Here is a 23285-nt window from a genome sequence, read left to right as displayed (position 1 = left end):
GGCTGCTAGGGAGGGGGCTGGGAGCTAGGTGGAGAGAGGGGGCTGGGGGGGGGGCTAGGTGGAGAGGAGGGGGCTGGGGGGGGGCTTAGGTGGAGAGAGGGGGCTGGGGGGGGGGGCTAGGTGAGAGAGGGGCTGGGGGGCTAGGGAGAGAGGGGGCTGGGGGCTAGGAGAGAGGGGGCTGGGGGGGGCTAGGTGGAGAGAGGGGGCTGGGGGGGGGCTAGGTGGAGAGAGGGGGCTGGGGGGGGCTAGGTGGAGAGAGGGGGCTGGGGGGGGGCTAGGTGGAGAGAGGGGCTGGGGGGGGCTAGGTGGAGAGAGAGGGGGCTGAGGGGGGGGCTAGGTGGAGAGAGGGGGCTGGGGGGGGGCTAGGTGGAGAGAGGGGGCTGGGGGGGGCTAGGTGGAGAGAGGGGGCTGGGGGGGGCTAGGTGGAGAGAGGGGGCTGGGGGGGGGCTAGGTGGAGAGAGGGGCTGGGGGGGCTAGGTGGAGAGAGGGGCTGGGGGGGCTAGGTGGAGAGAGGGGGCTGGGGGGGGGCTAGGTGGAGAGAGGGGCTAGGTGGAGAGAGGGGGCTGGGGGGGGCTAGGTGGAGAGAGGGGGCTGGGGGGGGGCTAGGTGGAGAGAGGGGGCTGGGGGGGGGCTAGGTGGAGAGAGGGGGCTGGGGGGGGCTAGGTGGAGAGATGGGGGCTGGGGGGGGGCTAGGTGGAGAGAGGGGGCTGGGGGGGGGCTAGGTGGAGAGAGGGGGCTGGGGGGGGCTAGGTGGAGAGAGGGGGCTGGGGGGGCTAGGTGGAGAGAGGGGGCTGGGGGGGGCTAGGTGGAGAGAGGGGGGCTGGGGGGGGGCTAGGTGGAGAGAGGGGGCTGGGGGGGGCTAGGTGGAGAGAGGGGGGCTGGGGGGGGCTAGGTGGAGAGAGGGGGCTGGGGGGGGGCTAGGTGAGAGAGGGGGCTGGGGGGGGCTAGGTGGAGAGAGGGGGCTGGGGGGGGCTAGGTGGAGAGAGGGGGCTGGGGGGGGCTAGGTGGAGAGAGGGGGCTGGGGGGGCTAGGTGGAGAGAGGGGGCTGGGGGGGGGGGCTAGGTGGAGAGAGGGGGCTGGGGGGGGCTAGGTGGAGAGAGGGGGGTGAGGAGGTCTCCAGCCTGATGGTCAGGGTGCTGCTACCATCCTGTACTCACCACCACCGTCAGACGCAACCCAAGTCCCAGACCTTGGGGGGGGGGGGGGGGGGGGACAGCAGCCGGGAAATAATACAAATGTAGCTATGTAGTTAGTGCTTAAGTAATGAGAGGCTGGTGTATGTAGTCTTCACCCCCTGGCTAGCTTCAATTCATGTAGCTAATTACAACAAGTTGTTTCAGTGTTTTCTTCACCAGAGGGACATCAGCTAAATCTGGGTCATGGACCCAGTCAGGGACTAGGAGGACCTTGTGCATGTCCCTCCTCGGGGGAAAGGATATCTCAGAGAGCCTATAGGAGGCGTACTTAGGCTCTGTGGGCCTAATAGCACGAGCAGAACCCTCCACTCAGACAGAAGTTGGCGGCGAGGCAATCATAGGCTGGTTAGTCACAGACATGGAGGGAGAGATGGAGGGAGGGAGACAGAGAGAGAGACAGACAGACAGACAGACAAGAGAGAGAGAGACAGAGAGACAGACAGACAAGAGAGAGAGAGAGAGAGTGGCAGAGAGAGAGAGAGTGGCAGAGAGAGAGAGAGTGGCAGAGAGAGAGAGAGAGTGGCAGAGAGAGAGAGAGAGTGGCAGAGAGAGAGAGAGAGAGAGAGAGAGAGAGAGAGAGAGACAGGGTGGTGTGAGTGATGTGAACGTACCGTGCAGGTTAGACAGAGCGAACTCCAGTCCCTTCATGGCCTTCACCTGGTTTGCTTTTGAAGCGAGCCAGACCAAACTCCTGGGGAGCAGGAGCAGACAGAGACTCAGACAGAGACTCAGACAGAGACTCAGACAGAGACTCAGACAGAGACTCAGACAGAGACTCAGACAGAGACTCAGACAGAGACACAGACAGAGACACAGACAGAGACTCAGACAGAGACTCAGACAGAGACTCAGACAGAGACACAGACAGAGACTCAGACAGAGACTCAGAGCAGAGACAACCATTGTTTGTCTCTCAGCTCATTGGATATGTGATTGTGTAAGTGTGTGTGTACCTGTATGAGGTCTGGGACAGGCCGTAGACTCCAGAGTAGATCCAGGCCTCACGTCTGAGCTGGGTGGATGAAGAGCGTTCCCCAGACTCCTGGTACACACACCTCTCCTCCACCGTCTGGAGGGGGGAGGGTTAAAGAGAGGGTGGAGGAGAGATGGACATGGGGAGAGATGGAGGGAGGAGGGTGGAGGAGAGGGTGGAGGAGAGATGGACATGGGGAGGGGTTAAAGAGAGGGGTGGAGGAGAGATGGAGGGGGGAGAGATGGAGGGGGGAGCGGTTAAAGAGAGGGTGGAGGAGAGATGGAGGGTGGAGAGATGGAGGGGGAGAGATGAAGGGGGGAGAGATGGAGGGGGGAGGGTTAAAGAGAGGGTGGAGGAGAGATGGACATGAGGAGAGATGGAGGGAGGAAAGGAGAGAAAGAAAGGTTGATGAGTGTCAATCAATATCTTTACTCCCAATGCATGCTGTGTGTGTGCAAAGCCGGCCCAAGGCATAAGCGAAGTAAGCGGCTGCTTAGGGCCCCCGTGCCCACCAGAGGGCCCCCAAGAGCACATTAACTTGCAGCTTAATCAAAAATTATGATTATTTTTTATTTTATGCCTCTGCGTCACCGAGGGGCCCCCAAATCAATTCTTCTTAAGGCCCCATAAAGGCTTGGGCCGGCCCTGTGTGTGTGTCTCTCTCTTTGTGTGAGGGTGTGTCTCTCTCTTTGTGTGTGTGTGTGTCTCTCTCAGTGTGTGTGTGTGTCTCTCTCAGTGTGTGTTCCCCTCCACCCCCCTCACAGTCAGCCTGGTGTGGTTGAGGTGTGTGCGTGCGTGTGTGTGTGGTTGAGGTGTGTGTGTGTGTTTGTTCGACCCCTCACCATGATTCTCGTGTGGTTGAGGTTCCAGGTGTAGGTGGTCATGCTCCTGGTGACCGGGTCTACGATGGAGTCCTCTACGATGTAAACGGACCGTGATAGGTTGCCCGGGAAGATATGCTCCGCCCACCGGGGCAGCCGATTGGTCTTGGTGAGGAGCCGTCTGGAGAGAAGCCGGTGGTCCGCCGTCACTTCCCGGTACACCACATCCTCCGTTAGAACGTGAGTGCTGATTGGTGGAGACACGTCACATGTTATGTGAGTGCTGATTGGTGGGGACACACAATAAATAATAATACTAATAATAATAATAAAGTATTTATTTAGCAGACGCTTTTAACCAAAGCGTTAAACTGGAGTGATTTTCACCTGGGAACTCTTGATTTGTATTACTAACCATCATCACCATCCTACTTTAACGGATGGTTCAGATTGCAGTTTCTACCTGAAGGGGTTGGGGTAGCGCTGCCAGAAGGCAGAAACCACGTGGTCCCACGTGCTTCTGATGTCGGATTCGTTAGCAAAGTACTTGGCCATCTTCCTCCCTCCCCCTCCCTCCCTCCCTCCCTGCCTGACAGCCACTACAGGGTACTGAGATGCAGTCTCTCCGCTTCTGTCTCCATCCAAAGTCCACGCTCAAACCTGAAGAGATGCGAAGAAAACATGACATAAGTTGATCATAGTTGTTATTGTTATTACTGTTGTATAACAAGGCTTAAGTAAAGAGTAAAACTGTGGGACGAAACACAGGAAATTATGTGAGACCACCGACGTCTTTACCTTTTATTAATATAGAGAGTTTTCCTAAAGTTTAAAGTAAAGTGTTTAATGAATCTGTTCACCAGGTTCACCAGCTGGGTGTAAATCTGAATGGATGACAAAGCTATGTCACCTTGATTTAACCAGAGCTCTCTGACTTGGCTCAAGTCGTGCTTCAAGACTGTTTTAGTCATTAGCATTATGAAATATTACACAGCAAGATACCACTGATCGGTGGCCAGTATATTCTATAAACGACATATATCTGTTGTCCAGAATTCACTTTTGACATCTGAGCAGCCCGGTAACTTGTTGTTAGGATAGATTAGCTAACATTAGCTAGCATTGTAGCTTCCGCCGTTGCGTAACTAGCAGCACAGGATAATTCCTAGATAGTGACAGATTTCTACCTTGGCTAAACCATTTGTATACACTACAACAGCACCAACGAAATGTGTATCTACAGAAACAGCGATCAATATTCTTAACGTACCTGCTATTTTACCGCACCATGTCAAACCTTTTAAGAATACAAAATTAGATCCGTCATGTTCCCTATTTCGAAATATCCACGTGAGGTTTCCTCGGCTGACTCCGAATCGGAAGTTGTCCAAACTTGGCCAACAACTCGCTTTGCATCATGAATGGCTGCATTCATAGAAAACACTACGACGTTTTAATTTATATAATAATGAATATACGCTATTTATTTTTATTTTTTATTATTTATTAAACTTTGATTATTTTTAGTTTGGATTATTATATGCTCTGTAGCACTTTGAGAGTGCTGTAATGTAAAGTGCAATACAAATAAAATGTATTATTATTATTACATTCAATCAGCTCCGGGGTTTTTTGTGCGTTAACAAATAAGTACAGTAAAAAGCAAATCTCTTTACATTTACATTTTAAATTCAGTCATTTAGCAGACGCTCTTATCCAGAGCGACTTACAGTAAGTACAGGGACATTCCCCCGAGGCAAGTAGGGTGAAGTGCCTTGCCCAAGGACACAACGTCATTTGCACAGCCTGGAATCGAACCTTCTGATTACTTGCCCGATTCCCTAACCGCTCAGCCACCTGACTCCCCTATTTTAGGCGACAGTCATTCGAGTTTGCCCTATATGACCATCTAGTGGATACTTGGAAAGCGTGTGTGTTCTCCAGTAAAATATACAGTATTTTAGTTTATTTATTTAAAAATAAAATAATCATCAAATCAGAACGGCCACAAATTAGCGTTGAAGTTATAGTAAAACCGGTTTGTCATTCTGATTATATACTGCAATTATAAAACTGCGAATATTCACCATTAATGTTTGTAATGCCCAGTCTAAATCACTCTTGATACAATACTTAATGTACTCCAAATATACGTAATGTAGCCTATGTGGGTTTTGCTTTAGATGGAAATGTGAACATTTTAAAACTAGTGACAGCTATCGAACCCCTATCCACTAAGTGGCGCTGTAATGTTTTGGGGGGAGTTAAACCTTCTTCGTGAGTTTGAACCGTGCACTGGGAACTGTGTCCTCCATGGTGTCATTGTAGCCAGCCAGAAAGGTTGAAAACAAGTATATTGCCATTTAAGTAACCCTATAGCAGCCGCTATGACGGGTTACACAGTCGATGAGAAACTGCGTCAAGAGCAGCTTACGAAGCTTAGGAGACAATGGCTGAAGGACCAGGAACTGAGCCCACGGGAGCCCGTGCTCCCGCAGAAAGCCCCGGGGCCCGTGGCTAAATTCTGGGCCAGCTTTCTGGAGCCCAAAAGTCTTTGGCGGCTTTACGTGAGTTCGTGTCGCTATAACGTTTTGGCATACATGCACGCTGTGTGTACTGTAGACAGTTTTTGCTGGAGGCTCTGCGTTTTCTATCTGTTTGTCTGTAGCTAACATTGATGTTGTTTCCAAGTTGGCTAGCTAGCTAAACTGGCTTGTGTTTACAATCTCCGCGTCACTCATCAATTCATACTGTCATAGTTTCTATGCATTTTGAGATAGTTTTAACTGTTTTAAAGAGAGTTTTAAAGGCCTAGACTATGTCTGAAATGTTCACTAGTTTGTATTGTATATTTTGTATATTTAGGAGGTTTATTATATTTGATCTTATCATAGATGTAATCTATGTTTTGAGTACTTATATTTTATGCCAGGTTGCTTTGCGTTGTCTTGTGCGTTGTCTTGTAAGAATTTCAGTCCCCAGTCTGACCTTGTGTTGTTCTGTGCATCTGACAATAAAAGACTTGAACTTTAACTAGATTATGTATTTCACAGACGTACAAAGCCTACACCGGAGGAGTGTTCGCAGTAACCAGGTTGTTAATCCCTGCCTGGATCGTGCACTACTACGTGAAATACCACATAGACGTAAGTAAACTGAACGGGATACAACTTCTCTCCCGCGATGCATGCAGAGTCACTAATCTGTCTCAATTTTTATTAGCAGAGCAGTACAGGCTTACACAACCAGGCTACTTAAAGAGGGTTAATTTTAAACCAGGTGTATCAAATGGGTCTTTCAAACAAAAACCTTGTTAAAGCTGGTTTTTATGTTATGCCAGGTTGCTTTGCGTTGTCTAGTCCTAAGAATTTCAGTGCCCAGTCTGAGTTTGTGTTGTTCTGTGCATCAGACAAATCACAGAGACAGTGATTAATGAGTCCAAAACCATATACATGATTTTGTTTATGATTATTTCTTACAGAAAAGGCCCTTTGGAATCGTGGAACTGAAGCCCAGACTGTTTCCTGTAAGTACATGATTGGACACATAGTCAGACCACATTCTTAATGTAACGGAAAAACCAGCCCTAGGAAATTAATGTCAATTAAAGCAAAGGGTGTAATTTGTTCGTTACCCATGCAGTGGAAACATGTAATGCTGGCTTTAAAACAGAAAGGGAAGAGAGAAACTTGTGAAGAACGATAACCGTAAAACGGGTCATGTGAACTATCTAGTTTGTTTATAATGGTTTGTTCCCGCTTCTTCTCAGGGGGACACTGTCCTGGAGACCGGAGAAGTTGTTCCGGATCTACCAGAGAGCCACGGACACCACTGAAGACACAAGAAAACTAAACATCTACAATGTCTTTTTGTCCCTATTGTAAAAACAATGTGTATATGTCATTAAATATTTACAAATATGTTGAGCATTGTCTTTATGAACTGTAATGTAGATCGTTTTTAAGATGCTTTTGTGTAGTAGTTTGGTAGCTTACTTTTAGTCATATCTGAATGTAGTCCTACCAACTAGACCATTTAATAATGTATTGAAGCAGGCATCAGGCCTTCTTGACTGTCCTCAAAAGAACAGTCAATAGATGGCGCAATCACATTTGAAGCATACCGAGAATACTCACTTCCTGTGAGTGCGGAAGCAAAATGTCTAACTTCCGGTATCCCATAATCCCTTGCTTCAACATTGTTTTCAGAATTTTTTGGATTACATCACATTTTGAAACGAGTGACCAACCCTAAAGGGTTTATTACTCGAAAAGAAAATCGTTATTGAGGCTGGATACATCTGACAGCGATGAAGTATGAGAATCATTCATGAAAGAGGATTTATTTGACACCAACATCAAAAGGAACCGTAAAGAATTGCCGAGGTAACTTTACCCAGATTCCCAGCTTTCTTCGTGGTATGCTAGCTAGCTTGCTAGCTGACTAACGGCCGTCAACTACCTAGTGGGAAAATGATTATAATCTCTGTATTAAGTACACTACTAATTTATTGATATAGAACAAACGATTTGGTTGGATAAGCAAGCCTAGTTAATGTACACACATTCACTGGCGTGCCGTCTACATGGTGGGCTAATCTTTGTTCAGCGGTTAAAATGGTTCTACCATCGTTTTGATGAAACGTGTAAGTAGACCAATGTATCTATCACATGTATACCGGCGATTGTTAACTAGAGCTATGATTTAAAGTAAAATGTGTGGAATTGTATGAGTTGACGGTTGTGTAGTCTGCAAGGTTACCCTAGGCCAACCTTTTTTAGAAAGTTAACCCACAACTTGTCATTAAAATTATACTCAAACAACTTCCGTCTCCTCTCGTTATTACTCGCAGTAGTGAACCTTATTACTCGCAGTAGTGAACAGAATTCGATCATGACTTGCTTTTTCCTCTTTCCAAGAGCATGGCGACTGCAAAGACGTCGCTCCGGCAGCGCCAGAAGAGCAGCACAGCTGCGGGGAAGCTGTTGGAGGTGATGTCGGGGGAAGCCTCCCCTGACTCCAAGTGCCCGATCTGCCTCGACTGCTTCAACAACATCTCCTATCTGGACCTGTGCCTCCACAAGTTCTGCTTCCGCTGCATCCATGAGTGGTCCAAAAACAAGGCGGAGTGCCCACTATGCAAGCAGCCCTTCAACTCCATCTACCACACCATCAAGTCCGAGACGGACTTCAAGAAGTACGACCTGCGGCCGTCGGAGAATGGATCTTTCGGCAACTTCGGAGGGGAGCGCTTCCGTTACCGGACAACGCTAACCGGGGCGCGCCGCCAGGCCCAGAGGCGGACGTCCCCGCCGCCGGATAACGGCGTGATGTTCGAGGGTGTGGTGACCGGCTCCGCCCACGCCCGCGAGGACCGCAGGCTACGGAGGTTCGTGGTGCGCCTGGCGGCGAGGAGGAGGGCGGAGAGGGAGGGCCGCGAGGTCCGCGCGCTGCAGGAGCAGGAGATGGTGCGCTTCCGGAGGGCGCTGTACCGGCGCGGGATCAAGGTGCGGAGCGTGCGCGACGGGGGGCGGTCCAGGGACACGTCGGCAGACTTCTACCAGAGGAACCCAGCCTGCCTGCACAGGCTGGTCCCCTGGCTGAAGAGGGAGCTGGTGGTCCTGTACGGAGCGCACGGGTCACTGGTCAACATCGTGCAACACATCATCATGTCTCGCATCACCAGGTGGGTTAGACAGACATGAGGGGACAGTAACAAGTTAACAACAGTTAACAAGAGTACGCCTGTATCAAAAAGCCAGATTTAAGATCTCTAGGTAACAACGTTGTCGTAAGAAAGATGTCTTGCATTGCCAGGTGGGTGGGAAGACGGTATGAAAATTATGTGGAGTAGATAATAATGTGATTATGCCCGACAAGGGTACTTTTGAAACAGGGATAATTCCACATTCAAAATGAAACTCAATGATGTGATTAAACCATCGACCTTCAGAGAAGCAGAAAAGCACACAGGATGGACTCCATACTCTTTAGTAACTTTTGTCTCGTTTCTCAGGTACGACATGGAAGATGGCGCCATCCAGGAGGAGCTCCGCCCCTTCCTGCAGGCCCGCACCGAGCACTTCCTGCACGAGTTCATCAGCTTTGCCCGGGCGCCGTTCAACATGGAGGCGTACGACCAACACGCCGTCTACGACTGCCCCGCCCCGTCCTCCGACGACGACGACGGCGACAGCACCGACTCGTCCGTCATCGCCATCTCTGAGGACGGGGACGGGGGGGAGAGGGGGGGCTCGGTGGAGCTGGACCCCCCCGCCGACTCCATGTCCAGCGGGGCGCTGAGCCAGACGGCCTGGGACGACGAGACGCCGGGGCCCTCGTACTCCACCGCCCCCGAGGCCGGCCGGGCGCCACCGCTGGCCGTCCTGGACTCGGAGTCCGACAGCAGCCCGGAGGAGGAGGGGGGGTGCGGAGGAGGAGCGACACGGAAGAGCCTCCACATCCAGATCGACCCGTCTGTCTTCGAGGCTGATGTGGGAGGAGGGAGGAGGGGAGATGGAGGAGTATGGGGAGGGGGAGGAGCGGTCTCAACACAGAAAAGCCTCCGCGTCCAGATTGACTCGTCTCTCTTGAAGGGCGATAGGAGCTCTGGTGGAGGAGGAGGAGGAGGGGGCGGGGATTGCGCCTCCGATGAAGACTGCGTGATCGTGGGGTTCGTGAAGCCAATTTCCGAGAGGACCCCCGAGCTGGTCAAGCTGTCCTCGGACTCGGAGGAGTCCGTCCTGGAGGAGGTGGAGGAGGAGCAGGAACAGGAGGAGCAGGAACAGGAGGAGAAGGAACAGGAGGAGAAGGAACAGGAGGAGAAGGAGGAGAAGGAAAAGAAGGAGAAGGCTCGACTGCCCCAGCACATCCGCTTCTCCAGCCTCAGCCCCCCCTCCACCCCGCCCGGCCACGCACCCAGGCTGGTGGGGCGGGATTTGTGCGGGTCCAGGGACGCCCGTGATGGCTCCTCGCTCTCAGGGAGCAGGCACGGCTCGTCCGGGAAGTCTGACAGCCGGCACCGAAGCAGAGAGCGATCCAGGGAGCGAGGGGAGAGGAGGAGGACCACCAGGAGCCCCGCCTCCCGTGGGAAACGCCCCTCGCACTCACCAAGCCGAGACCGCGACCCTCGTTTCAGACACGGCGAGCGGAGTAGGAAAGGGGACAAAGATGGCGGCCGCTCGGGACACGATCCCGGCGATGGAGCATCGCACCCCCTGCCCTACCAGCGGGAGAGGGACGAGAGAGGAGGAGGAGGGGGGGTGTTCTACATAGACAGGAAGAGCCACTACTCCTCCAGCTCTCACAGGGACCTGGAGCGACACTCCCGTTCTCGGAGCGGAAGCCGGAGTCGGGAATCTCGGCGGCGGCGGCGGTCCTCGACCAGGAGCTGCTCAAGCTCCGCCCCCTCGCCATCCTCCAGCAGGAAGTCGCGTCACGAGAAGCCCGGCGGAAAGAGGAAGTACAAAACTCGACACCTGGAGGATTTCCCTGCCAAGGAGACGCCGTCCACCAAGTCCTCGTACCCGGAGCCGGACTCCTCGTCCTCGGCTGTGAAAGACAGGAAGGGCAGAGAGAAGAGGTGGAAGAGAGCGAAGGAGAAGGCCAGGAAGAGGAGCAGGAGTCTGAGTGTGGAGATTGTCTACGAGGGAAGTCCTCCAGTGGAGGAGCACACTAAGAGACACCACAAGAAGAAGAAGAAACACAAGAAGAAGAGCAGAAAGCACCGGAACAGAGAGAGGACGGACAAGCCGTCTCCCACCATCATCACCATAGACAGTGACAGTGACCACGCTTACCAGAGCTGCATCCCTAGCGGTGACGCCCCACCAATCAAAACTACTGTAACAGGAAACCCTGCGGACTCCAGCCTATTGGAGTCCATGTTACAAAACTGGGAAAAGCTGATTTCACCTCTGACGTCAGAAAATGAAGATCTTAAACCTGAATGCCCTTTGACTGTCAAGGCTTCTGACAACAGCACACTAGAGCATTCTGACAATGTTCCAAAGGACGACAAACCTCAATCTGCTTTGGAGGATGATGGAAAACATCTATTTGCGCTCTTTGACTCCTGGTAAAAGTACTTTGTTTGGATTATAACACAAAGACTGATACTAATTACAGAACTGACCTTCTACTTTTGGTGGACTGTATGTATTTTAATTTAAAGGGAGACCTTGTTTTAGTTTGTATTGAATCTTACCTACCGCTCTGCCAAATGTCGGTCGTGCCACTGTGCCAGTAACAGCCGAATAGCTAAATAAATTAGTCTTTTTTTTCAACACAGCAGTGTGAAAGGCGTTCTCTGTATGAAATCACACACACACACACAGGTCCCATGATTTTTCTTGAGTGGTAGTATTTCTCCATTTTATAATTGTCCTAACAGATTCTTGAAATGATTCATTTCCAAGCCTCACTGTCTCAGGGATACTATTGACTACAAAGCTGTTCCAGGCTCAACCTGCTGCTCCTGCAGTCTGGGACTGAACATACAATCTGCTAGTATGGGTTGCCATAACGAGGAATACTGTCAGGGGCGAGTATTATTGGATGCAGGATTAGGCGATGCTTAGTTCTGTGTTTTTCAACTCCAGCTGATTCATGTTTGTCAGAACTGCTGTTTAAAACAGGTTTGCATTGACTTCGCTTCAAAACAGACCAAATACTGTCTGTCTGCCCAGAAATTGTGTATGTGTAACACAAATACATATATATTGTACAGTATATATAGTATACAACATGTATAGTACTATATATACCACTCCTGTTTTCTGGGTGCGGAAGTTGGGGGCCGATCACAGTACGAACATTACAACGCTGAGTTGTAAAAGTTAATAAATGGTTAGAAACTAAACTTGTTGTCCAAGTGTCTGAGTCACTGCAGAACATGCCACGTACACAACGCTGTGCTGTATCGTCAGTTCAGTAGGATTTGGAACTGTTAGCGTTAACAGTAAAACTTTTTATTAATTATTATAAGTTATTAATTATTAATCTTTCTTAAAATTGCTAGATGTACATTTCCAGTAGAATTGAACCCAGTCCTGTAACCCTTATAGGCACGTACCACTAGCCACTGTCACGTGCCAGTGGAGGCACTGGCATGTACCACTAGCTACTGTCATGTACCACTCGCTCCACTGTCACGTACCACTCGCTACAGTACAGTACAGTTTTGGTTCTAACCGCTACTGCAGGAAATGAAACTAGGGTGAAGTGAAAGCTAAGCTGCCGTGATATAAACCCTATAAGTCTCCCCTGACGTCTGAGTGCACTTCACAGAAGCAGGTAAGAGTTACTCTGTCTGTCAGAGCTTGTTAACTGATAAATCGTTGTGGAAGCTTTATATTTAAAGAGAGATTTTTAAAAACCCTCTTCTGTTGATTCTAGAATGCATGGAAATGCCAACAGTGAAGTGATTCAGCCATATTTGGGGGATTGAAGCGATGAACGAGAACTTGACATTATGGCTCATTGTAATGGTGTTTTTACATTTATTTCTATTACAGCACAACTGTAGGAAGTGGTTTATCTATACAGAAGCAGTTGAGCTATGGCCTGTAAAGGTTACAATAAACCAAGAAAACCAAATTCTCCCTACTTTGTGGAGGAGTTTCTAGACACCAACACACACCCTGAGGACGAGAGGGTTTATGTGATGTTCCATGGCACCACCAAAAATGACGCAGAGAAGATTAAACTGAACGGATTCGAAAGGTCGGACGGTCAGGGAAGCACGCTGGGAGCCGGAGTTTACGTCAGCAGAGACATACAGAAAGCCATGCAATATCCCCCAGGTGTCTCTAAAAACAAGAAAAGAGTCCTGAAGAGTCAACGTGGGGAGAGTGCTGGTCATAGACAAACCGGATCACCCCATGATTAAGACTTGGCAGGATAGTTATGACAGCGCCTGGTTGAAAACAGGGGTCCTCCACCCTGGCAGCTTGGAGGAAGACTGTATCCATGACCCAACCAGAATCAAAGTTGTGTCTGTTATGAAAAAACTACAGTAAGTTAAGTTAATTGTCTCTCTGTTATATTGCACTGTCACTGGTGATATGACTAAACATAAAATGTGTATGAAAATGATAAACCACACACAAGAAATATGTCAATATTTTTATGTTAACATATGTATAAACAATTGAAATATGTTCATATTTAAATGTAGTTTAAGTCCTTCTGTCATGTACATTTTATTCATTTAACAGTCTCTTATCTAAAGTGATGTACTAATATTAGTACAGCAGATCAGAAGTAGCCTACAGAACTCTGCATTGTTTGGTGCTGTTACTGTCTGGTTTTACTCCCCTCTAGATGCGGTCAGCTAACGGGAGGCGTGGAGCGCGTGGAGCACCAAGCATACGTGATGTACCACGGCACGACCGCACAGATCGGCCAGGCCATCTGGGCAAGCGGCTTCCAGCCGTCTTCAGACGGAATGCTCGGCAGGGGCGTGTACGTGACCCGGGACATCCGCAAAGCCATCAAGTACCCCGACGATGACAAAATCCCCGACTCCAACAGGGTGGTGTTGAAGGTGAAGGTGGAGGTTGGGAAGGTGAAGGTCATTAACCGACAGTGCCACGACATGCAGAAGACATGGCACAGCTATGGGTTTGATACTGCCTGGCTGCCACCAAACGTGGGCATGGTGCGCAGCGGACAGGAGGAGGACTGCGTCTACGATCCGAATAGGATCGAACGGCTGGCTATCCTCAAAGTGCCGATCCTGAAAAGGTAGCTGGACGGGAGAACTGTGAGAGATCTGAACGATCATAATTACCTACTGACCTTGATTTGAACCATGTGAAAATAAGATGTCATGTCTAATCTGACTTGATAACCGGCTCAGTTGCCGCTACCCTTATATAATGTCTACATTGTTGTAAGACCTTGTACTTTTTTCTTGTTTCAGATGGAACCCATCATTGAAATGACCCTCATTGTCTCAGCCTTGTCCACTTCCATCTGCTAGTCTCATTGATCATCACTGTAGAGTTTTCTGTTTTATTTGTTGTCGTTGTTGGACTGTACAACAATAAATCATACATTATGACCTCATATTACGTGAATTACTCAATTGAAATTGGTAAAATGTATTACAGACTTCTAGTGCAGTGATTCCCAACCTGTGGTCAACCACTATGGGCCGTGGCCCGTAATGCAAGTGGGCCGTAATGCAAGTGGGCCGCCAAAACAATAGAGCTACTTTTTTTCAAAACGTTTTTCAAACCTTTACAAACTTTTCCAAAACCTTTAGAGCTACAAACTTTTTTTACGACAGCCACACCAAGAACTGTTAGTCCCACCCACCATAAAACAAGAAAATTGTGTATTCTATTTTGTATGTATTGTATTTACATTGAAATTCAGACATTGATTTGAGCCCCACGACTGTATGGATTATTGAAATAGTGTTGCATATAGCTTAGACCCATGTCAGAATGTCAAAATGCAAAAACACAAGAATTTACATTTTGGGACAGGTCAAGTTCAGTTTGGGACGGTTAATTTTTCACTTCGGGGTGGTACCGGGAGAGTGACGAAAAAAGTAGGTTGCGAGTCATGGTCCCCCTATCTCCTGTTAATAACTTGCCACCCCCGGTGAAAACGTGGAGATCCACCCCTGCTTATAGCATGCTTTTCTGATTGCAGGTGAGAAAAAAATATGAAAACAATTAGTTTTCAAAGTCTGCCTATGGTGTAAAATATTTGTAAAAAAAAAAAAGACCAGTTTTATTTCAGCCTACTTTGAATTTAAGTTATGTAATGTCACCGGAGGAATAAGAGCAGTGCCCGTCGCCGCATGGAAACGCGTCTGGAAACAGGAAGTGGAGCTCTAAAGAGGTTTTGCCTTCAGTCCAAGCTTGTCTTGGTTTGCACAATTAAACGTTCTGTTTACCTGGGAATATGGCAACCAACGTGCAAATTAAGGTAGTTAACGTCCCCAGCAGAAAAAGAGCTGGCCAATGTTTCGTGATTATCTCTAGCTTCAACTCCCGCTCACACTACATTAAAGTCAGCTTGTACAGCAGCGAGGTACCAGCTAGCTAGCTAGCATCTTTTGATAGCCATAATGTTCGTCTCTTAATACTTTGGTTGTAAGCGTTATCATACCATGATAGATTAGACAGTATATCTAAAACAGTATAGCTAAAGTTGTTATCTTGCCTGTAGCATGTCAATTTCGTGGTCTTAGTAACTAGCTTAGTCAGCTAGCTACCGACAGGTTGACGCGGGGACTGAGGCAGCCATAGAAGTGACAGCATGTCATTAAGAGTTCAAGGGAAGCAAACAGTTTAAATCTCTCATCTCGTCTAGATTGGAATTATTGGAGGGTCTGGTCTCGATGATCCAGACATCTTGGAAGGGAGGACGGAGCGTTACGTAGATACGCCCTACGGAAAGCCCTCCGATGCTCTCATAGTCGGCAAGATAAAGAACGTGGAGTGTGTGCTTCTTGCAAGGTAAGCAAAAAAAAACTGCGAAAGATTTTCCTGCAAGGGAACGACCAATAAACTACACTATAGCACCACCAAGTGGCGACGAGATTCGCCATCTTCAAAACACGGTTGGTCAAACTGTAGAAGCTCAAAACCTTTTGTACTTTTGTCTAGTACACCTAGCGAGGATGTAAGGGTACAGGTGTGGATATTTAAATTATTCAAAACGAACTCCAGTTCCTCTCAGGGATCCATCTTTGAGCCCGACCTTGTTCTCCTCCCCTGCAGGCATGGGAGGCAGCACACGATCATGCCGAGCAACGTGAACTACCAGGCCAACATCTGGGCCTTGAGAGAGGAGGGCTGTACGCACCTCCTGGTCACCACCGCCTGTGGCTCCCTGAGGGAGGAGATCCAGCCTGGAGACATCGTCCTCATAGACCAGTTCATCGACAGGTAGGCGCCATGGTCGTCATGGAAAAATGTTATTTTCTGATCAGTTATTATTAAAGTTTTTTTTTTTTAGTTTTTTTTTTTTTACAAGCATATTTGCTGATGTCCCACTAAAACCACCAAGGTGGTATATGTTTGACTTTGTCTCACCTGACATTCTTGACAAACATCTGCTTTTGGTCCAACAATGAGTGAGTTGTTGAGCTTTTTAGCCGCTTGTGTCACAAAAACCCTGTTCACTGAGCCTGTGATGAAACAAGAACAAACACTGGTGGCAGTTTGTGTGATTTGTGTGAATCAGTCGGTTGTTTCCTTTCTACTTGACTCGATTTACAGTAAGCGCTGTAAATAGCATAGGTATTCTCTGGAATCTTCTGCCACACCTAAAATCATGTGAACGAACACAGGGTTTCCCGCAGAAAATGTGTTAGTTAAGGTGGTAGGGTGGTTTGCTGTCAGACGGGGGGGGGGGGGGGGGGGGTAGTTTGTGCGATAGACTGATGCGTTCTGCAGAGAAGGGAGACTGGCGTTGGTCACGGTTTGGAATGGAAAGGAGAAAACAAGACAACGGCGGATATCGCTATTAATAAAACAAATATATATATGTCTATCTTTTTTTTTTTGACAACGTTGTTAAGGCGGCAGGCGTGTGTTTCTCAGGCGACCGCTTTAACTGAAAAGTGCTGCGGGAAACCCTGGAACACCCAAGTAGTTCATTCGTGGTGTCTGTGTTCGGTGTGGTGAATCTAGCCAGAGGACTCTTGTGTTTTGTGATCAGCCGAGGGAGATCCTCACTTGTCACCTATGAACTTAAACATCTAGTATTTCTTTCTGTTTGAGAATGGTGCAATATGAACCTGATGTGTACACACACACACACACACTAGCACCTGCATGACATAGACTCCGTTCCCAAGCCAGGTGACAACCCACTCGACCCCGTAAGATTAAAATGTCAGAAATGCACCTTTTATGTGTGTGGTTCCATGGGTGTCTCAGTGGTGGACATAACCTACATTCCCCAGCAGTAGCCTCAGGGCTGTCATGGCCGCCGGGGGATATTGTTGCCGTATTGTTGAGCGACGCCGTGACGGGGGGGTGAAACACAGTACCACGCAGACGACAGACGGACGGGGATCGTTCACGGAGAGTACAGGACGTAAGAACCAAGGTTCTCACACCTTAGGTTTCAAACAGCCACTCGCTTCTCACAGTCCGACGTTCCTGCTCTCACACACACACACACACACACACACATCATTATCCTGTCGAGGTCAGATAGCAGAGTAGCCCTACAACTCATCCCGTTGTTCCAGACTTGCATTCCGGATTGATGAGTGGAATTCTGCGTCCTTAAGCATTCTGATGCAAATTGAGAATGTGTTTTTGTCGCATTCTAAAAGGATTGAATGGAAGGTATTTGTCTAATTCGGAATCCAAGTTCTCTCCAGGCCTTCCCAGCTCAACTCTAGAAGTAGATGATCTCTCCCTGAACGGCTACTCTTCCATTTTTTCTTTCTTTGGTTTTCCTGGGAGATTTCCCTTGTCTTCCTCAATGGTTTAGGTTGGTTTAGGTGCAGTTCTACATACGTGAAGCCCTCTGTGACACTGCTTTTAAAAAGGCCTAAACAAATCAAATGTGATTGCGGTGGCACACAAACCTTCCCCTCCACTGTAGAACCTTTTAATCTTGTGAATGTGCATTTGTCTACTGGCCTTAACAGTACCACCACACAACTATAGCTGTGTTATGGAACATGCCTGTGTGTATAGTAGAGATCGTTTAAGGACACCTGGCCCTTTAAACGCTTGGAGAACGTAGGTCTGGTTGCTACTGCCTCCCTGTTACTCACTGCCTGGCGCTCCCTCGCAGCCACGCTACCATTGTGTGACTACAGGCACGAGCTGGCTAACTGGCTGGTTGGTTGCCTGGCTGGCTGGTTGCCTGGCTGGCTGGTTGGGTGACTGGCTGGTTGGGTGACTGGCTGGTTGGGTGACTGGCTGGTTGGGTGACTGGCTGGTTCACTGGCTAACTGGCTGGTTGGGTGACTGGCTGGTTGGGTGACTGGCTGGTTCACTGGCTGGTTGACTGGCTGGCTGACTGGCTGGCTGACTGGCTGGCTGGGTCGGCATGTTAGGACATGTTGAGTCTGTGCCCTGGCACGTGACAGCATGTTCACGATGCTGACTGCCACGTCACCCTTTAGTTTGTTTTCCCTTAGTCACTATTAGGAGCTGTGTGCTCTAGAGCAGTGCTTCTCAAGCTTTTTACACCCCGTACCACCTCAGAAAATATTTGACTCTCCAAGTACCACCATTATGACCAACGTTAAAATACAGTAACGTAAGCCTACCTTATTCAGAGTTTCCTGCAGAAAATGTGTTAGTTAAGGTGGTAGGGTGGGGTTTGTCGGCAGAGCGGGTGGTGGGGGGGGGGGGGGGGGGGGGACTGGCGTTGGTCACGGTTTGGAATGAAGGGGAGAAAACAGGAGTAACACGGCAGATATATATATATATATATATATATATACATTTTTTTTACAACGTAGTTAAGGCGGCAGGTGTGTGTTGCTTAGGTGGCCGTCTTAACTGCAAAGTGCTGCAGGAAACCCTGCTATTGAGCTACACACAGTTCACACAGTAACTATCAGGGATGTTTGCATGTGCCACTACCCAGGAACAGTCAGGTAGTAGCGCATGCCAACATTTATTTTTGTTTCGAAAAAAAATATTATAGGGAAGGCAAAACGTATTTAAAATCACATTTTAAATACACATATCATGGTTAAGGTATTTAAATATTTCTGAGATTCCTCCGCATACCACTAGAAGGGGGACAGTTTGAGAACCACTGCTCTAGAGTAAAAAAATATATAAAAAAGGAAAAGCCTGTTTTTTTTTTTTTTTTTTTACAGGCTTATACACATCCAGCTAGCTTGTTTTGAGGATTTGACTAATGAAGTTGGATGTGGTTTGACTGCCCCCCAGGACGACCAAGCGGGCCCAGACCCTGTATGATGGGCACAGCAACAGCCCCCCGGGAGTGTGCCACATCCCCATGGCCGAACCCTTCTGCACCAGGACCAGGGAGGTCAGTGAACCCATCAGAGCCCTCTGTTTCTCTCTCTGTCTCTGTCTCTCTCTGTCTGTCTGTCTCTGTCTCTCTCTCTCTGTCTCTCTATCTGTCTGTCTCTCTATCTGTCTCTCTCTGTCTCTGTCTCTCTCTCTCTGTCTCTCTGTCTCTGTCTCTCTGTCTCTGTCTCTCTCTGTCTGTCTGTCTCTGTCTCTCTCTCTCTGTCTCTCTATCTGTCTGTCTCTCTCTCTCTGTCTCTCTATCTGTCTGTCTCTCTATCTGTCTCTCTCTGTCTCTCTCTCTCTGTCTCTCTATCTGTCTGTCTCTGTCTCTCTCTCTCTGTCTCTCTCTGTCTGTCTCTCTATCTGTCTGTCTCTGTCTCTCTCTCTCTGTCTCTCTATCTGTCTGTCTCTCTATCTGTCTGTCTCTGTCTCTCTCTGACTCTCTCTGTCTCTCTGTCTTCATCTCAACCCTCCTCCTCCTCTTCCTCCAGGTCCTGAGGGAGGTGGCGTGCAGCCTGGGTATAAAGCACCACTCGCGGGGCACAGTCCTGACCATCGAGGGCCCCCGCTTCTCCTCGCGGGCCGAGAGCCTGGTGTTCCGGCAGTGGGGCGCTGACGTGGTCAACATGACCAGCGTTCCAGAGGTGGTGCTGGCCAAGGAGGCGGGCCTCTGCTACGCCAGCATCGCCATGGCCACCGACTACGACTGCTGGAAGGAGCACGAGGAGGCGGTAAGTGTGTGTGGGTGTGGGTGTGCGTCAGACGATGTCACGCCACATCAGAAGTGCCTGGATTGGTGTTCATCCGGTTGCACCACAGCCCTGTAGACTAGCTTCCCCTGTCACAACCGTCAGAGAGCACATGAGCACATGGTTAACGGAGACACGCTCAGACACTAGTTCTTACAAGTCTCTCTTTTTCACACACTCACACACTCACCAGTTCAGTCAGGCACGAAACACACACTAACAACCTGGCACACCATCCTCTGATAGCTTCCGAGGGAAGCGCTCCTTCCCAACATCCGACGCACAAACACACACACACTCTCTCACACACACACACACACACACACTCTCACACACACACACTCTCTCTCTCTCTCTCTCTCTCTCTCTCTCTCCCTCTCCCTCTCTCTCTCTCTCTCTCTCTCTCTCTCTCTCTCTCTCTCTCTCTCTCTCTCTCTCTCTCTCTCTCTCCCTTCCTCCTCCTCCTCCTCATGTCCCTTCCACTAGTTATAGTCAGTAGCCAATCCGGTTATGTGGCGTGATATTAATACACACACAGTCTCACACACGCACACACACTCTCTCTCTCACACACACACACACACCCACACACTCTCACACACAAACACACTTCTTATCCAATCTTCTAGTTCTTGCAGCTGACCTCCGGACCTCCCTGGCTTCAACTCTCGCCACATCCTTCCTTCCCTCCCTCCTTCCGCCCCTGTCTCTTCCTCCTCCTGTCCCTCCCTCCCTCACCTCCTCTCTCTGTCCTCACTCTGTCGCCTCACATCCCCCCTCTCCCCTCCTCCCTCCCTCCCTCCCTTCCGCCCCCGTCTCTGGTGTTTCTGCCAGAGGAAGGTTGAGTCACCAAGCTCGGATGTGGTAAACAACATTAGCTCAGCGTACTTTAGCAAAGCATAAGGTAGCTTAGCATACCTTAGCAAAGTGCAATGTATCTTAGCATGCCTTGTGTTTAGAGGCATAGAGACTGGGGGATAAAGACATATTAAACATCTATGTGAAGTGCTTTGTTCTCCCTCCCACATCCCCTCTCCCCCCTTCTCACCCCCTACCTCCCGCCACACCCCCTCCATCCAACTCTCCCCCAGGTGTGTGTAGACAACGTGTTGAAGACGATGAAGGAGAACGCCAACAAGGCCAGCAGCCTCCTCCTCACAGCCATCCCTCTGATCTGCCAGATGGACTGGAGCTCCACCCAGAAGGCCCTGCAGGTAACACTCAGACCGCTCCTCACCACCACTGAAGGCCCTGCAGGTAACACTCAGACCGCTCCTCACCACCACTGAAGGCCCTGCAGGTAACACTCAGACCGCTCCTCACCACCACTGCTTCTAAAACCGGAGTCAGGTGGCTGAGCGGTTAGAGAACCGGGCTAGTAATCCGAAGGTCGCTGGTTCGATTCCCGGTCATGCAAACTGACGTTGTGTCCTTGGGCAAGGCACTTCACCCTACTTGCCTCCGGGGGAATGTCCCTGTACTTACTGTAAGTCGCTCTGGATAAGAGCGTCTGCTAAATGACTAAATGTAAATGTAAAACACTCATTTTAGCAATGATTAATACATCAGATATGATCATATTATGAAATACAATGGGATTTATAGGGTAAAATATTTCACTGTATTGCACACTGGGTAAGGATGCTACAGGAAAACGCTGGGCAGAGGACGAGGTTTTCACTGTGAAACCTCAGACTGGCGTGCGCGTGTGTGTGTGCGTTGTCTGAGTGCTGTCAGCTACAGCAACAGTAGACACACAGAAGACATGTAATTCATATGTTTTCCAAACTAGTTTTGGCCGTACAGCAGGTTTTATTAGTGATCCATTTAGAAAGTGAAAGAAAAAGAATTTTTTTTTAATCATCTGGGTTTCCACCCGGCGTCCTCACCTTCAAGAAGGGGGTTGTTTTGTTGCCATGGATGGGAGTTGCTGGTCAAGCAGAATTCTTCAGTGCTGAAGTGACTCAAGCTGGGTTAAATGTGTCCTGTGCCCTGGCTGCAGGGGTGACTCATGCTGGTTTTGCTTGTTGGTGAAGAGCTGTGATAGTCTGAACGCATTTTCATCAGTGACGCTTCTGCAGCTGGGATACAGAGAAAGGGCTGTGTGTGTGTGTGTGTGTGTGCGTGCGTGCGTGCGTGCGTGCGTGCGTGCGCACGTGTTGGTGCGCATATACATAATTATACAATGATACCACTTCCTGTTTAGTTAATCAATCTGATTTTTGTTAATAACCTCAACTTCTTTTTGTGTTGTTGTGTTTTGCAGTTAACAGCACAGTCCTCAGTCATGTTGCCCAAACACTGAGAACCTCACTGGGAACACCTGGGATACTGGACCCCTGTTCTAGCCCCTGTCACACACACACACACTCTCTCTCGCTCTCACACACACACACACACTCTCGCTCTCACACACACACTCTCGCTCTCACACACACATACTCACCAGCTCAGTCAGGCACGAAACACACATTAACAACCTGGAACACCATCCTCTGATAGCTTCCGAGGGAAGCGCTCCTTCCTAACATCCGACGCACAAACACACACAAACACTCTCACACACACACTCTCTCTCTCTCTCTCTCTCTCTCTCTCTCTCTCTCTCTCTCTCTCTCTCTCTCTCTCTCACACACACACATTCTCATACACACTCATAAATACACACTTATACACACACACACTTGGGTGTCCACACCCACACACACACACACCCTTGCGTGCCCAAAAACACACAGACAATGGATTATCAGTCTTCAACGGCTTGTCATCAGTGAGTCACAATAAGAAAGTGCCTGGCATGCATGTTTTCTGCACCTACATTCGGACGTTTTAATCACGTACGGACTCCTCTGGGTTCTCTAGCAGGGTCGGCAGATTGGTGCTTACACGCTCGATCAACAAGTTGATTAAATTCTTAATCAAGCATCATTAGCCCCCCCGAAAAAATACAAACTCTGTGGGATCATTTCAATTGAATCTCATTTAAAATGACGTGATTTTTGCGTCACTGTTATTTAATGATAATTATTATATTCGTAAAGATGCTGTTGTTTTGGTATGAAGGATCCAGATTATGTTCTCCATCAGAAGCGGCTTGCCTGCTTCCAGGAAGGGGACTATCAGTTGGATCTTTTGAACCCGTCCAGTCCTGTTTGTTATTACTGTTTCACTTCAACATAAAGGGGATCTATGTGTACAAATCAGAAGTTTCCCAAACTCTTTTAAATATTTTTAAAAGCTTTCAGCAAGACCTCAATGTGAAATCAAGTATGAACAAGATCGAGGACTGAGGGGAAAGAGAGGATGGGGGGAGAGAGAGGGCTGGGGGGAGAGAGAGGGCTGGGGGGAGAGAGAGGGCTGAGGGGAGAGAGAGTGCTGAGGGGAGAGAGAGGATGGGGGGAGAGAGAGGGCTGAGGGGAGAGAGAGGGCTGAGGGGAGAGAGAGTGCTGAGGGGAGAGAGAGTGCTGAGGGGAGAGAGGATGGGGGGAGAGAGAGGGCTGAGGGGAGAGAGAGGGCTGAGGGGAGAGAGAGGGCTGAGGGTGTGGGGTCGAATGAATGTATTT

General features: G+C 49.1%; 3 protein-coding genes and 2 pseudogenes across 6 annotated transcripts; 4 read left to right on the top strand and 1 right to left on the bottom strand.

The window, feature by feature from the left end:
* The window catches only part of LOC134033967 (PRELI domain-containing protein 1, mitochondrial-like), a 12665-nt pseudogene extending 8268 nt beyond the window's left edge, over positions 1-4397 (bottom strand).
* An 867-nt stretch (positions 4398-5264) lies between these two features.
* ndufb6 (NADH:ubiquinone oxidoreductase subunit B) lies at positions 5265-6910 on the top strand. The gene is made up of 4 exons (XM_062478945.1): positions 5265-5557; positions 6044-6136; positions 6472-6516; positions 6760-6910. The coding sequence occupies exons 1-4, from the start codon at positions 5378-5380 to the stop codon at positions 6823-6825; spliced, it is 384 nt and encodes a 127-aa protein (XP_062334929.1). The 5' UTR covers positions 5265-5377; the 3' UTR covers positions 6826-6910.
* Positions 6911-7157: 247 nt separating this feature from the next.
* toporsa (topoisomerase I binding, arginine/serine-rich a) lies at positions 7158-11840 on the top strand. 4 transcript variants are annotated; one of them, XM_062478816.1, is made up of 4 exons: positions 7398-7635; positions 7910-8676; positions 9007-9730; positions 9779-11840. In XM_062478816.1, the coding sequence occupies exons 1-4, from the start codon at positions 7627-7629 to the stop codon at positions 11069-11071; spliced, it is 2793 nt and encodes a 930-aa protein (XP_062334800.1). In that variant the 5' UTR covers positions 7398-7626; the 3' UTR covers positions 11072-11840. The 4 variants fall into 4 exon arrangements, with proteins under 4 accessions (XP_062334798.1, XP_062334800.1, XP_062334799.1 ...); XM_062478815.1 differs by having other exon boundaries at positions 7399-7635; positions 9007-9742; XM_062478814.1 differs by lacking the exon at positions 7398-7635 and adding an exon at positions 7158-7375 and having other exon boundaries at positions 9007-11840.
* A 372-nt stretch (positions 11841-12212) lies between these two features.
* Positions 12213-13740, top strand: LOC134034378 (uncharacterized; annotated as a pseudogene).
* A 1034-nt stretch (positions 13741-14774) lies between these two features.
* On the top strand, positions 14775-23053 carry mtap (methylthioadenosine phosphorylase). The gene is made up of 7 exons (XM_062478921.1): positions 14775-14933; positions 15321-15466; positions 15731-15898; positions 18884-18986; positions 19462-19701; positions 20811-20933; positions 21986-23053. Exons 1-7 carry the CDS (start codon positions 14910-14912, stop codon positions 22022-22024), a joined length of 843 nt encoding a protein of 280 aa, XP_062334905.1. The 5' UTR covers positions 14775-14909; the 3' UTR covers positions 22025-23053.
* The last annotated feature ends 232 nt before the right edge of the window (positions 23054-23285 follow it).

This window comes from Osmerus eperlanus, chromosome 14, assembly GCF_963692335.1.
Source record: "Osmerus eperlanus chromosome 14, fOsmEpe2.1, whole genome shotgun sequence".
Classification (NCBI taxonomy): Eukaryota; Metazoa; Chordata; class Actinopteri; order Osmeriformes; family Osmeridae; genus Osmerus; species Osmerus eperlanus.
This window is presented reverse-complemented; position numbering and strand designations above follow the sequence as displayed.